Source organism: Hemicordylus capensis, chromosome 5 (genome assembly GCF_027244095.1).
Source record: "Hemicordylus capensis ecotype Gifberg chromosome 5, rHemCap1.1.pri, whole genome shotgun sequence".
In the NCBI taxonomy this organism is placed as follows: Eukaryota; Metazoa; Chordata; class Lepidosauria; order Squamata; family Cordylidae; genus Hemicordylus; species Hemicordylus capensis.
In genome coordinates, this window is record NC_069661.1 from 225,486,267 (window position 1) to 225,499,633 (window position 13,367).

General features: G+C 44.9%; 2 protein-coding genes across 6 annotated transcripts in view; one reads left to right on the forward strand and one right to left on the reverse strand.

Moving 5' to 3' along the window:
* Positions 1 to 13,367, forward strand: part of SLC41A2 (solute carrier family 41 member 2) — a 107,479-nt gene that overhangs the window by 76,952 nt on the left and 17,160 nt on the right. The window lies entirely within an intron of this gene.
* The window catches only part of CHST11 (carbohydrate sulfotransferase 11), a 321,489-nt gene that overhangs the window by 20,475 nt on the left and 287,647 nt on the right, over positions 1 to 13,367 (reverse strand). For 2 of the 5 annotated variants that reach the window (XM_053255495.1, XM_053255494.1), the window contains exon 3: positions 11,649 to 12,977. In XM_053255495.1, coding sequence (XP_053111470.1) covers positions 12,123 to 12,977 — 855 coding nt within the window. In that variant the 3' untranslated portion in view covers positions 11,649 to 12,122. Of the gene's footprint in view, positions 1 to 743; positions 1,164 to 6,777; positions 6,810 to 11,648; positions 12,978 to 13,367 lie in introns of those variants that run through there. The other 3 variants (XM_053255498.1, XM_053255496.1, XM_053255497.1) reach the window with 3 other exon arrangements.

The following is a 13,367-nucleotide window of genomic DNA, read 5'->3' on the forward strand; positions in this document are numbered from 1 at the left end:
AACAATGTTGGTGTTACTGATCGGAGGGTGTTGCTGTGCACACAAGTCAGCCCTGGTCAGGTTGCACAAAATGCATTTGCACAATTATGTAACACAGCATGTGCTGCAACAGAACTTAACTAGCAACACCAGCACACTGTGCATCATGTTGGCCAATGACAACATGATGCACACGTAAGGGGCATAGCAAGACCCCTGGGCGCTAGGGGACAAAATATGGGCAGGGCCCCCCCCTCGCATGCGCAAAGTGTGCGCGAGCCCCAGCATCCTAAGCCATGCCCCCTGCATTTGACGTCAGACGCAAGGAGTGGGGCAACCAACATCTCCCCACCATTGCTCCTACCTCCTCCTGCCTCCTGTGGCAGTGGTGGGCGCTGTGGCTGGTGAGCCTCTCCAGCTGCCCTGTGCACCTGTGCAGTGCCCGTGACATCATGGGCATGCCGCTGCTGCCACCACAGGGGTGGCCTACCCCGCTTGGCTCACCCCCACCCCCCAGAGGCGAAGATAAGAAGCAGCAGGGGGGTAGGGGCAGCAGGGGGCAGAGCAGCAGCAGAGCATCCTGCTTGGGGCGCCCCTTGGGGCCCACCCGACCCTCTGGGCCCAGGGATATTTGTCCCTGCTTGTCCAATGAACAAGCCCAATTGGCCTTAGCCCATCATCCTGTCCCTCCGTACTAGTCATTTCCCTTTTAAAAACGGAATATCTGGGAAATTGCACACCCAACAAATACACACACACACACGTTTAATTTACTTTCTTCAATTTAATTGAAGTTACTTAGAAAAATAATCAGGCTTGAATGGCTTTTTTTTTGGTAAAGGAACAATTCATGAGCAGTTAACATTTGTGTTGGCAATGTATAATTTTCTCTCCCCCCCCCCCCATTAATCATGTATTCGGATATGAAGAGATACTTTTCCTACAACAAGCCTTCTACTGCATACAAATAGGTAGAAAACAAAAGTTAAACCCCACATAGATGTTAAACTATATGTACACATTTTGTATTGTTCATGCATGTAAGAAAATAACACTCTCTGTAACAAGAGTAATATTAAGGACATTCCCTTTTTGTACCTGAAAGTAGTGCAGCTTTCTACAGTTAACCGTAAGAGATCGAGAGTCAGTTTGCTTGCAGAAGCTCTGTGCATTGCCATATGTTTCTGTCGCAGGAGATAACATTTGGTTAAATCATTGAAAAGGTTTTGAAGAAATGCTGATGTTTGGGTGCATTTATCACCACGCTGCACATCAAAGGCATTTAAATATAAGTGTTCGGTAAGGAAAATCGCATGTCTTGTTGGTGGTTGGGGGCGAATAAATCTATATTATGAGGAAATGGGGCAATCCAACAGCTGCCGGCACAGCCAAAATCATGGCACACTAATGCCAGGCAAAGAGGGCATGTGACCTCACAAGTGATGGTGCCACTTTTTCCTGTTAGTCCAATACTCTGCCTCATGGTGGCTTGCAGGGCCCTGTGGGGGCTCATAAGAGATGGAGTTCAGTCAGGGGAGAAAGATGGTTAGGTGCTGGCGTCGGGGGAGGTAGGACTAGAACAAGAATGGCATAGGGTTTCTAACACTAGGGTGAGAGCATATTTGCTTCCCTTACAAGCTGTGCTGTAGGTAGCAGAGAAACCCACTGTTTGGTGGAACTCTTGAACTATACTGATTTAGAGGTGTTAAAAACCAGACAGTGGTTCCATAGCTGTATCAGTAAATAATGTAACTCACAGATGTTATTTTCAAAAGTCGTTAATGGGTACTAAACTCAGGTGTCAATCCTCTGCACATTTCCTTGGGGGTAAGCTCCATTGAACTAAAGTTTGCTTCCAAGCAAACATGCCTAGAATTGCACTGTCAGCTTTCTGACTTAAATATGCATAGGTCTGTAGCACAAACTCGATTGTACCCTGGTAATGTAACCCTATTCAGTTCATGAGCCACAGTTTGGCTCAGTTCAGACGTATAGGATAACCACAGTTATAGCTGGCCGAGGTTGTAACGGCAGTATGCCCAAATGCGCAAAACCATATTATGGGCCAAAAGCTAACTCCGGTTTGCCTTGCCAAACTCCAACTGGAACTTTTGGTTATCGCTAAGGTTCGCTGCCAACAACTGAGGTTTTGCCACCAAGGCGTTACGCCCGAATGCTGACTCAGCTATAACCTCGCTTTCATGCCTATTCCAAACTCTCATCGTAGAGGCGGAAGCTGGGCAGCAGGAAGGGGATCCCCTCTTCTTCAACTGGAGTTTGGCTGGCCACAGTTTGGTGAATATCTGCAGTGTGATCTGCAGTTAAGAACTGAAACCGTGGCCATGCTTAACTTCCGTTAACTTGCATGTCTGAACTGGGCCTTAGAAATCTTGATCTGGAAGCTACCATAATTTGGCCTGTTGTGCCACTCAGTCTCAATAGTTAGAAATTATCATCAACCTGATGGGTCAGCCACCCTTGTGAACACAGCGGAGACACTATAGAAAGCACTACATCTGAATCTACCACGACATGTGATTGTCCCTTCAGACACCGCCTTAGGTTCTCTTTAGGGTGACCACACTACACTTGCTTGATGTTACAGCCAAGAGTGTACCAAAATTCAAGAGAGTTGAACCATTAATCATCAGTGATGTCAGTACCCATAAAATCATCACCACTGCATTCCATACAAGTTCCCTGTTCCCCAATCCATGCAACGGGGGAGAGGGAGATGGTGCACATTTCCCCCCCAATACTGAAAAATACGGCTTTTTGGCTGCTGGGAAACAAAAGGACCAGCTCGGCAAAAGGTGGCTGAATACCCTGCAGCAAAGGAGCACCTTAATCTTTCTTACACACACCAATCCCCCAATATTAGTAACCTCTGCCTGTGGTTGTGTTCCTTGTGTGCCTGCAGCTCTGAGCAGACAAGAGATGGGTGCTTGAGCTCCTGTCTCAGGATTATAAATGGCCACTCACTTGCTCATCTGTCACAAGTTAGAAATGTCTACAGGCGACCAGACAGAAAAAGGTTTTTGTGAAGGGGGAGGGGTGAAAGCAGGCTCTGGTGTCAATATATTCTAAATGAATACTGCATGAAGTAACTATTTGACGTAGTGAAGGGGGCAGGTGTCTGTAGGCCTCTCTAGTTTGATATCCACCTCTGAAGGCCTTAAGTTTATTTCCCCCTCAAACATCCTACAACTTAAACATGAAAGTTGAGTCATCAGAGTAGCACTTAATTTTTTAGCATGATGCAAGCATAGGCCTACTGAGACAATTTTAGCTTGTAATTGTTCATAGTTCATGTGCAGACCCAAGTCTGATTCTATTGCAAAAGAGAACAAATCTGGTACATTCACGTTGTGTATTGCATTGCTATCCTTCTGTTTAATTCTGGATGCAAGATCAGGCTCCTACGGTCTGTACTCCCAACATGCCACTCTCCCAATCAAAATTCCTTTAAAAGGGGCTGTGATTCTGGACAAGGTGGTCCATCGCATTTTCTCGTGGACCAGTCAGTTCTGAAGGCTTATTTGCAAAGCTGTTCTGTCTGTTGAGAAGGCACAGCATGAGCAGGATTAACTGGAGAGTGATGTGAGTTTTTGTTATGCAGCGGAGGCGGGGGGGACCTCTATAACGGAGTGCAGGCAGAGTGACGCCGAGCCTGCCTCCTGGCCTGGCGTCACTTCCCAACTGCACAGGCGCACCTGCGCACTCTGCCTGCACTCCATCCTCGGCAGGCGATCCGCCGCCGCTGCTCGGGCCGCGCTACAGCCCATTGCCACCATGCCAGCCACCGCTGCACTCGGTGGGCCGCGGGCGACCCGCTACCGCACGCCACTGCCAAATCACCGCCGCACGCCCGCTGCCACACTCGGCAGGCGATCGGGGGTGGGGTGGGGGGAAGCCACTTTTTGGTGCCCCCCACATGACCCGCCGGGGTGGCACCCAGGGCACGTGCCCTGCCTGCCCCCCCCTATCGTTATGCCCCTGTAAATTGACATTTCTTAAAACTTTTCAATTTGGAGTTCGGCTGCTAAATATGCTGTAGCTTCCAGCACCTGTGTGTGAGCAGACAGAGATATTTCCTGCAGGCAGGTGTATGCACAATACATGGACGTACAAAAGGAACTTTGATCCAGGGCAAAGAGATATTGAAGATTGCTAGAAGGAGAAAGGATCTTCTAGTTCCATCACCCCCATCGTTCTCACTTTTATGTCTAGCTCTCTTCAGTATGGGTATCTGTACTTTTTACCCCATAGGGCATTAGCCGCTTCCAGGTGGGTTTAACCAGGAAAATGGAGCAAGAAAAAGTTTTAACCCCCCTTTTCTCAGCACCACACTCCCAATTTGACCCCCGCTGTCTGCCATTACTTAAAAAAACAAAAACAAACAAAAAACAAACAAACAAAAAAAAAAAACCACAACGGAAATGAAACACCACCCTATATTTTGAGAATGCAGGTTTGAAAAGAAAATTTACTGCCTTTTTAGAAAAGACAAAAAGAAGCTATTAAAAACTGGGCACACATCACAAACACTGTTAAGTATAAATCTTGAGCATTCATATCTTATTTGTACATTTGTAGAGAGGCATGAGGGAAAACAGTCCATCACGGATTTTTAAAAAGCAAAATAATCAACAGTTGAGCTATGGAAAACAAGGTGATGGTGGGGAGACTTACAGTACAGTCTGTAAGACTTGCTATGGATCTCCATGATCACACAGGCTGCATTCGCATGTTACGCTAAACCAGAGTTGAAGGGGCCAGAGTTTGCCAAATTTGTACGTCCAAATGCAGGACACCCCATCCAAACTCTGGTTTTGCATGGAGAGCAACCTGAGGTTTCGCTCTCCAAACTGCAATTTGAACCCTCGGGTTGTAGTGAGTCTCACCACCACAACCCGAGGTTGAACTCAGCCTGCGTTACATACGAATTCTACACTGCAGGCTGTGTTCCCTGTAACTTGAGTTGAGGGAGGAAGCTCCTCCTCCTCTCTGGCTGTGTGGGCTGTTCTTCATGCAAGAAGGAAGCCTACACATTCAGTTCCCCTTCCTCTCTGCTGTCTCCCTGAATGCAAAGAGTCTCCTGTCCGAATTCGGATGTAATGGAGAGCAGAGCAGGTGTGTGTGTGTGTGTGTGTGTGTGTGTGTGTGTGTGTGCAAAACTGTGGGTGCATTGGTCCCGCGGTTCTGCGTTACGTGTGAATATGGCCACAGAAAACAAAATTTCTTTCAAATAAAGCCTGAGTAGCCAATTCACTTCAATGAGCAATTCTTCAGTTCACCAGTCAGCCAGCCAACCCCTTCTGTTCTCTTTCCTTCCAAGTAGCAGTGACAAAACAAAAGTACACATATTTTGGAATGAATTACACCCTTGCAGATTAGACATATGTCCATGAAGGAGATCTTTTTAAAAAAATCACATACAGCAACATTTAGATACCTTACATTGGAAACAACAGGACTGCCCACTTTATTCAAACTGCTATTTCTACAGCTGCCCACTTAGATAACCTAGAGAAGGCACGGGAAGATTTAAGGCTTGCAGGATCTACTTTGCTTTTTACTAGTATCATGAGGTTGACCAACCAGAGCCAGGCATAAAATAGTTGGAAACCAATTATTGGAAAGTGGAACCAATTACCTATTGCCCATGAGACACACACTGGGAAAACCTGCACACCCAAATACAAATCTACATCTGAGTGATTATTGATGAGGATTTAGAATTTAGGAAGAAAAAAGCCTTTTTGTTATTCCTATCATTATGAAATCAGAAACGATTGCCAATTTACTACAGATCATCAAGTCATCTACCAGTTGATCCCAATCTACTTTATGCCCATCCCTGGCCTACAGTAAGTGGTTTAAGGATCATAGTGCTCAAGGTTCTTTTACATCTCACCATTAGCCTTTGGCCACTGTGGACAGGAATGATGGGAGTTGCAGTCTAACCACGTCTGTTTAATTCACAAACACATGCCCCAGGAGAGGGGATGAGGATCTCACGCCACTCTGTGTGCATCTGTGTGCACATGTGTACACAAACACACACAGGTATATATGAAGGCAACCAGCTCGAGCAGCCTACAGAGTCAAAATATGATCTGGTTGTTTTACTCTAATCTTTGAGAACTTGGATGATTTGGTTGCAAGATTCAGTTATAAAGAAGGCTTGGTTTTTGCTCCCCCTTTGTGGGGGGCACCCCTCCCCAATCCCAAAATAATAGAGCTTTGTTTAAAGGACAACAAAAGTCAACCCTTTATTTGAACTACCTATCCACCACCACCACCCGCCGTGACAGTCTAGAGTAGTGTGCTGACAATTGAAAAGTACTTGATCAACACACTCTTGCTGAGAAATAGAATTCTATTCCCCTTCCACTCACAGTAAATAAGACAGATGAGAACTGTAAAGAAAAGAATTCAATTTATTCTTCCCAGGCTGTACTTCCCTCTCTTTCACTGGAACACCTTTGTAGATAAAAAATCACTGTACTGGGCCATAAATAGTGCTCTGGTTTCCCAATCAGTTGTGCATCTCGTAAGTAAAAATCAAAATCAAAATTAATAACTACCTGACATCTGCAATGCTGTTCATTTAGCTCACTAACAGCAGTATGTCAGAATACATGGTGGATTTTTTCCTCTTATGTGTAATGAATAAATTATGCATACTTGTCTGCTTGAAACCAATCTTAGGCAATAATCTACTCATTCTATCACAATCCTCTGTCTTAGACAAACAATGTACACAGAACAACTGCTACCAGTAAATTGCCTTACCTATAGGGGATGCAGTCTTATATCACACTTGACTTAGGTGCATTATTAAGGGGATTGAAAGAAAAAGAAACGACATTCATTAGTAAAAGTGTTAACAGGCTGGCTAGTAAATAGAAAACACCCCCCCCCAAAAGAAATAGAACACATGATAGAAATGCTTTTATTTCAAATGTGCCAAGGTTGGTGTCTGCAAAGGCCTTCATGACTGTCAAAGGTGACCAGTTATGTTTAAGTGCTGAAGAGGATACCACAAAGCAAAGTGGTTTTCAGAGACTGTAATCTCTCTCTCTCTCTGTGGAACATGCAATATGCAAGCCACCATTTAAAAAAAATTCAGATGATTGTCCTTAATGATGGGGCTATTTCATTCCATGATCTGGTGGAGCTCTAATGGAGCTGAAGCACTACTTTAGGCATGCCCAAGGAGCTGAGCATATTCTAAGGAGTTTTTGATTTGTTGCAAGGGCAGGAGTCCTGTCCACCACCACCACCCCCCCCCCCGTCCACCAACCCGCTGGATCACAACTTGTTTGAAAGACCCCTCAGTTTCACGTCTGGTTTGCCATGTGACTAAGGACCTTTGGGTATATAGAAGTAGTTGTAGGCAGTCTCTTACATCCTGAAACCCTTCGCTGCACCAGGTGGCTTATGGTAAGAGGTGTGTGCTCCAAGATCATCTGTTATGTTACACTGGATACTGGATTACCATTATTAGAGCTTTTACTGTAATTTTGACTGAAGAACATGGGCTGGAAGGTTCCAACCCAAGACTGGCTGTGGCATGTCAAGGGATCATGAACTAACCACATACCTGCTATCACATACCTGCTATCCTTCATGGCCACTCTGCACTGAAGGTAAATGCCAGGTGGGTTCAGTGCCTTAGCCACCTCATTGTTGGCCCTTGGAGCACCTCCCCTTAAAAAGTTGTTGCCCCAAGTGGTGGCTTGGAATGCTGGAGCTTTGGCCTCCCTATCCTAAGGACTAACAAAATTTGGGTGTGCAGCGTGTTAAACATTTGAAATGCATGATAAAAATGGTATTATTATGATGTGACTAAGTAGGCGCCAACAGCAACAGGTGTGGACTTAAATATCCACATAGTCTACGGACAATAGCTATGCTTTCCCACTGGACAGGGTGGGTGGTTTGCCAGTCAATTGCGCCAGACTGAGTGGTTCAACTTTATCTGGCTAAGCTCCTTGTGGGCTGGAGTGATGGGAGAGCTGTGTGAAATAGTGTGGTGATGGGAAAGGGGTGTTGGTCCACAAGTTGGCCATTCCTACCATAATCCTAGCAAGAGGACTCTTTGTCATAGAAGTAACCTAATATGACAAAAATCCAAGGCTAATTCATGTTGTGTGCATCACAGATGGTAAGTCTGCTACCAAAGTATGATTGTATTAGGTGAGGATTGTTTGCTTTGTAGTCTTCTAGAGCCTGATCAATTTTGACTTTTTCTCAGACTCCATTGATCTGATCCTGAACATGGGACACTGAGGACCAAACTAGATAAAATGATGGAGAGTAATGGTCCAATCTCCGAGTCTTTAAATGTATGTAAACAACAGATGTGGTGGTGGTGGTGACTGGTTTGACTGACCCTTGCTGACTGGTTTGGCAGACAAGTTGAATTGTCTCCCCAACTTTAAGTATACACTGATGGGATCCGAGCTGTCAGTGACGGACCAGGAGAGGGATCTTGGGGTTGTGGTTGACAGCTCGTTGAAAGTGTCGACTCAATGTGTGGCAGCTGTGAAAAAGGCAAATTCCATGCTAGAGATCATTAGAAAGAGGATTGAAAATAAAACGGCTAACATTATAATGCCCTTATACAAAACTATGGTGCGACCACACTTGGAGTACTGCGTACAATTCTGGTCACCACATCTTAAAAAGGACATTGTTGAACTGGAGAAGGTTCAGAAGAGGGCAACCAAGATGAACAGGGGCCTAGAGCACCTTTCTTATGAGGCAAGACTACAACACCTGGGGCTTTTTAGTTTAGAAAAAAGACGACTGCGGGGAGACATGACAGAGGTCTATAAAATCATGCATGGCATGGAGAAAGTGGAGAGAGAGAGATTCTTTTCCCTCTCACACAACACTAGAACCAGGGGTCACTCCATGAAATTGATTGCCAGGAGGTCTAGGACCAACAAACGGAAGTACTTTTTCACACAACGCGTGTTCCACTTGTGGAACTCTCTGCCACAGGATGTGGTGACAGCCAACAACCTGGATGGCTTTAAGAGGGGTTTGGATGACTTCATGGAGGAGAGGTCTATCAACGGCTACTAGTCAGAGGGCTGTGGGCCACCTCCAGCCTCAAGGGCAGGGTGCCTCTGAGTACCAGTTGCAGGGGAGTAATGGCAGGAGCAGGAGCGTAACTATAATAGGGCAAGGGGAGACAGTTGTCTGGGGGCCCATTGCCTTGCCTCCCCCCCTGAGACAAGTCACATGACTGACTCCCCCAGCCATGCACCCGCCTAGGCTTCCTTCAGTTGTATTCATCCTTCGAAATTGATGTGAGTGTTAAGACCTGGAGCTACCAGAACAGCATGTCTTTCTCTAGTGCCATTAAATGACTTGCATCATCGCCCACAATTTACAAAACCTTAAAAAAAAATTTAGGATGATGTTTTATTGTGGCACATAGTAGATATATATATGCTTTTTGTTACCACTATTCAGCCTCATTTAATATTTCTTTACTTCAAGAGCTGAGTTTCAGTGGGGGGGGGGGCATTTTAAAATCTTGTCTCTGGGTCCACTCCAACCTTGCTATGCCCCTGGGCAGGAGAGAGGGCATGCCCTCCTGTCTGTGGCTTCCAGCGGCATCTGGTGGGCCACTGTGTGAAACAGGATGCTGGACTAGATGGGCCGTGGGCCTGATCGAGCAGGGCTGTTCTTATGTATGATAACAAGCCAACCAAGAAGCAAGGAGATTGCAAGCCAGTTGGAAACCAGTGCCAAAACCAGTCAGCAAAGGAAAAACAGACCTCCAAAATGAACACTCGCAATGTTCCAACTTGGAACAGGGTTGTTCCTTTCCGAGCTTGAAACAGAGCATTTGAAGGGCATTCTGTTTAGAGCTTGAAATACTCAAAACAGGCGGTTTCAAGTCAGAACATTAAGCATGCAACGTTCTGCACATCCCTAGTAAGCTTTTAATTGATTAAATCTGCATATGAATAACTCGTTCTGTAGGAAAACACATTCTTTCATTGTTTTTAAGTGATGCATGCACATATTGCAATAGGCACCACCTCAGAAGATCTGTGTCAAAAAGAAAAAGAAATGAGTCTCCTCAGGTGGTGCCTGCCACCCCGCTTTTTCCTCAGCACCTCTGTTTAGAATTCATATTTAAACATTTAAACATCTGCTACCCAATTGATCAGGGACACTTTTTAGTGAAACTGGCTAAAAACCTTTTGATCAATCTAACCAATTAATTTACTAAACATTCAGTTCTAAAGAATATGATGGCTAATCATATTTATGATGGCAATGCACATATTGTCGTCACTCATTCATCTTGACGTCAAACAAGGGAATGCCAAAGTACAAAGACAAAAATGCTATTAACAAGTAGAGATTTGGAGATGTTTCTCTCTACAGGATACATTCACATTTCTTTCAGTCACAGACTTTAAATATTATGTATGTATATATATATTTTTTTTAAAAAATGAACGTTAGCTCTCCCTTCCAAGGCCGAAAAGTTAACAGGTTTTCCTCAAGTACAATATCCTTCTCGTTCAAAGTGATGGCTACCAGAACTGGCAGCACAGATGGTACTGTGGTAAAATTGTTCCATTGCAGAGTATTCTGTTTTGTGTAGGTATTCTAGAGCACAGGGACCCATCTAAACTCAGGGTCCTGCTGTCATTTAATATCAGACACTTTGTAATGGGCTCCTTTAAAACTGGCCACAGTTTAGACCATGGTTCCTCAGATTCCTGCATAACCTAACCGGAAACCAGCAGTCATATCTCTGGAGGCAAAATGACTAACCTCTGGGGGAAGTTTCCAGTGTGGGATGGGCAGGGTATAAGGAGTCAATTCTCTCTTTCCCTCTGCCTTTGGGGATGCCAGCTCTCAAGGCAGAACCATCAGGGAGCAAGGGAGGACACCAGGCATGAGATACAGGGCTATGGGAAAGAGCCAGGAAATGGGCAAAGCGGGTGCAAGATATCTCAAGGAGCAGGCATTCTCCAGGTTCACTGCAGAAGCAACACCAAGTCTGAGTATCTTGGGGGGGTTATGAGAACTACCTTCCAGTTTCTGCAGAAGCTTGGGTATTCGTCAGCCAGTTGCCCCCAAAGAGTATATTGCCCCATATGGGGGTAGGGGAGGCTGTTATGCTCTGGAGTTTCTGGTTTGAATAGGGCTGATCTCTTATGGAACAGGCTAAGCCAGGCAATTCACCCCTCAGAGCTCCTCTTCTTTCTTTCTCCTTGCCTGGAATTCTGGGAGTTCATGTGACATTTTAATATATCCACTAGGGTGAAGTTCTAAGTGATGTTGAGTACCAGTGGCTAAATTCTGGACCTTCCTCTGTGTGAGATTGTTGGCAGAGGAGCATGTTTTACAGATTGCAACCTAGGAAATTGCCTTATCCTTAATCAATCAGTCCATTTAGCTCAGTATGAGCCACTGATAGACAGTGGGTCTCCAGGGTTCAAGAGAGGGCTCTTTCCCAGTCTTATCTGCAGATGCCAGAGACTGAACCTAGGACCTTCTGCATGCAAAGCAGGTGCTCTACACTGATCTACAGCCTCAGGAGGCTTCAGAATACATTTCAGCTGAGGACCCCCAAGGGGGCGTTAACCCAGCCACACTCCAAGGTTTCCAATTATTCTCACATATTCATCACTAAACATTCTTTAATGACGGGTCATTAGGAACCTAGGCAAATTCCCAGAAGGAGAGCACAAGAAACATTTTCTTCATCCACACAGTGTTGCATTTCAGCTTCTAACATGAAATCAATTGTGTTTTTAAATAAGCATAAATAACATAAAGACTAGGATTGATGAAGAATGCAAAAGAAAAGAAAATTCATCAGGACCCAAATGACATTTCTTTTTTCCAAATAGCATAGCAGTAACTAGTCACATCTAGAGCTACAGTTGCCGCCGTTTTCTTACCCTGCAAACAGAGCTGTCCTTTCTTACCGACAAATTAAATAATAAATTTTGACTATGCTGCTCGCAGCATCATTCAAAAAGAAACAAAAATATTAACTTACAAAACAACCCATTCTTCATATGTAACTGTGACAAATAATAAAAATATTAAATAAAACAGGTTTTATATTTCTCTCTTGGGGGCTCTCCGCCTCATTCCAATTTCAGGTAGCTTGGCATTGAATAATTGAACATTAAAAAATCAAGTTTATAGACTTCATACAGCTGTGTTTGGTGCTCCGAGCTGATGTTCTGGAAGAACTCTGTGGTCATTTCATCAGTAGTTCTTGTAGACTTTGCATAGGTGGGGAACTTCAGATAGCTGCCTACTCCTGCAAGCTGAAGGACATAGTTGGAATCCTCTTCCAGTGTCTCATATTTCCCTATGAGGTCATAATGAATGTGGCAGGGATGGCAGAGAGAGTAGACGGTTTGCCAGTGTTCATTGAACGGTTCTTCCCTTTGAGTGTGTGGGTCTATGAGATAAGCCACAAACTCCTCAAATTTCACATCATCGCCTTTATGCAGGGCCTCCTGGGTAGCATTTTTCCTTTGGCGTTTCACAATTTTGGTACCATATCTCTTGTGGAAAGAGGTGTTGTACTTCTGGGTGAATTTGTTTCTGTAGGCTGACACAAGCCTCTCAAAAGGCTCGCGGACAAACAGGAACTTCATGTAGTTTTTCAAGCGGTGGTTGATTTCTGGGATGCTGTACTGGTTGAGTGTCTTCAAGTTTGATGAGACATGTGCTTCATTTGCTGGTATCTCCATGGGATCGCTGTATTTGCCCCTACCAGTCAAGACCATCATCACTCTCTTCCAGTTGGTACAGGCCACTTTGGGTACATAGCAGTATATCAATTCATGATCTTCATCCACCACCAAATGTTTGAGGTCATTGGGTGTCAGCACACGACGCTTCCTGCTGGACATGCTGTTAGCTCGGCATGTGTCTGTGACTTGATCCCTCCGGATCTGGTGAAGGATTGCCGTGTTGGACAATTCCAACTGTAAAGAAAGCACAGACGTGGATAACTTAGTACAGACTGGAAACTGTTAATTCTATCTTACACAGAGGTTCAACATCTGATTCTTCTATGCATTCTCATGCCTCTAGTGCATGGCTGCACAACTTCAGCCGTCCTGCAGATGCTGGCCTACAACTCCCATTATTCCTGACTATTGGCCACTGTGGCTGGGGATGATGGAAGCCGTAGTCCAACAACAGTTGGAGGTCCAAAGTTGTGCAGCCTTGCTTCTAGTGAATTATCATGCCCATAACACCTTGGGATGTCAAAAATATTTTTCAGTTCATACCTCTGCATTTGTGGCCTGTTAGGTTGCAAACTGGTGGCATGCTCAAAACTACTTACTAAATGGAGATCTGAATCTGAGTCT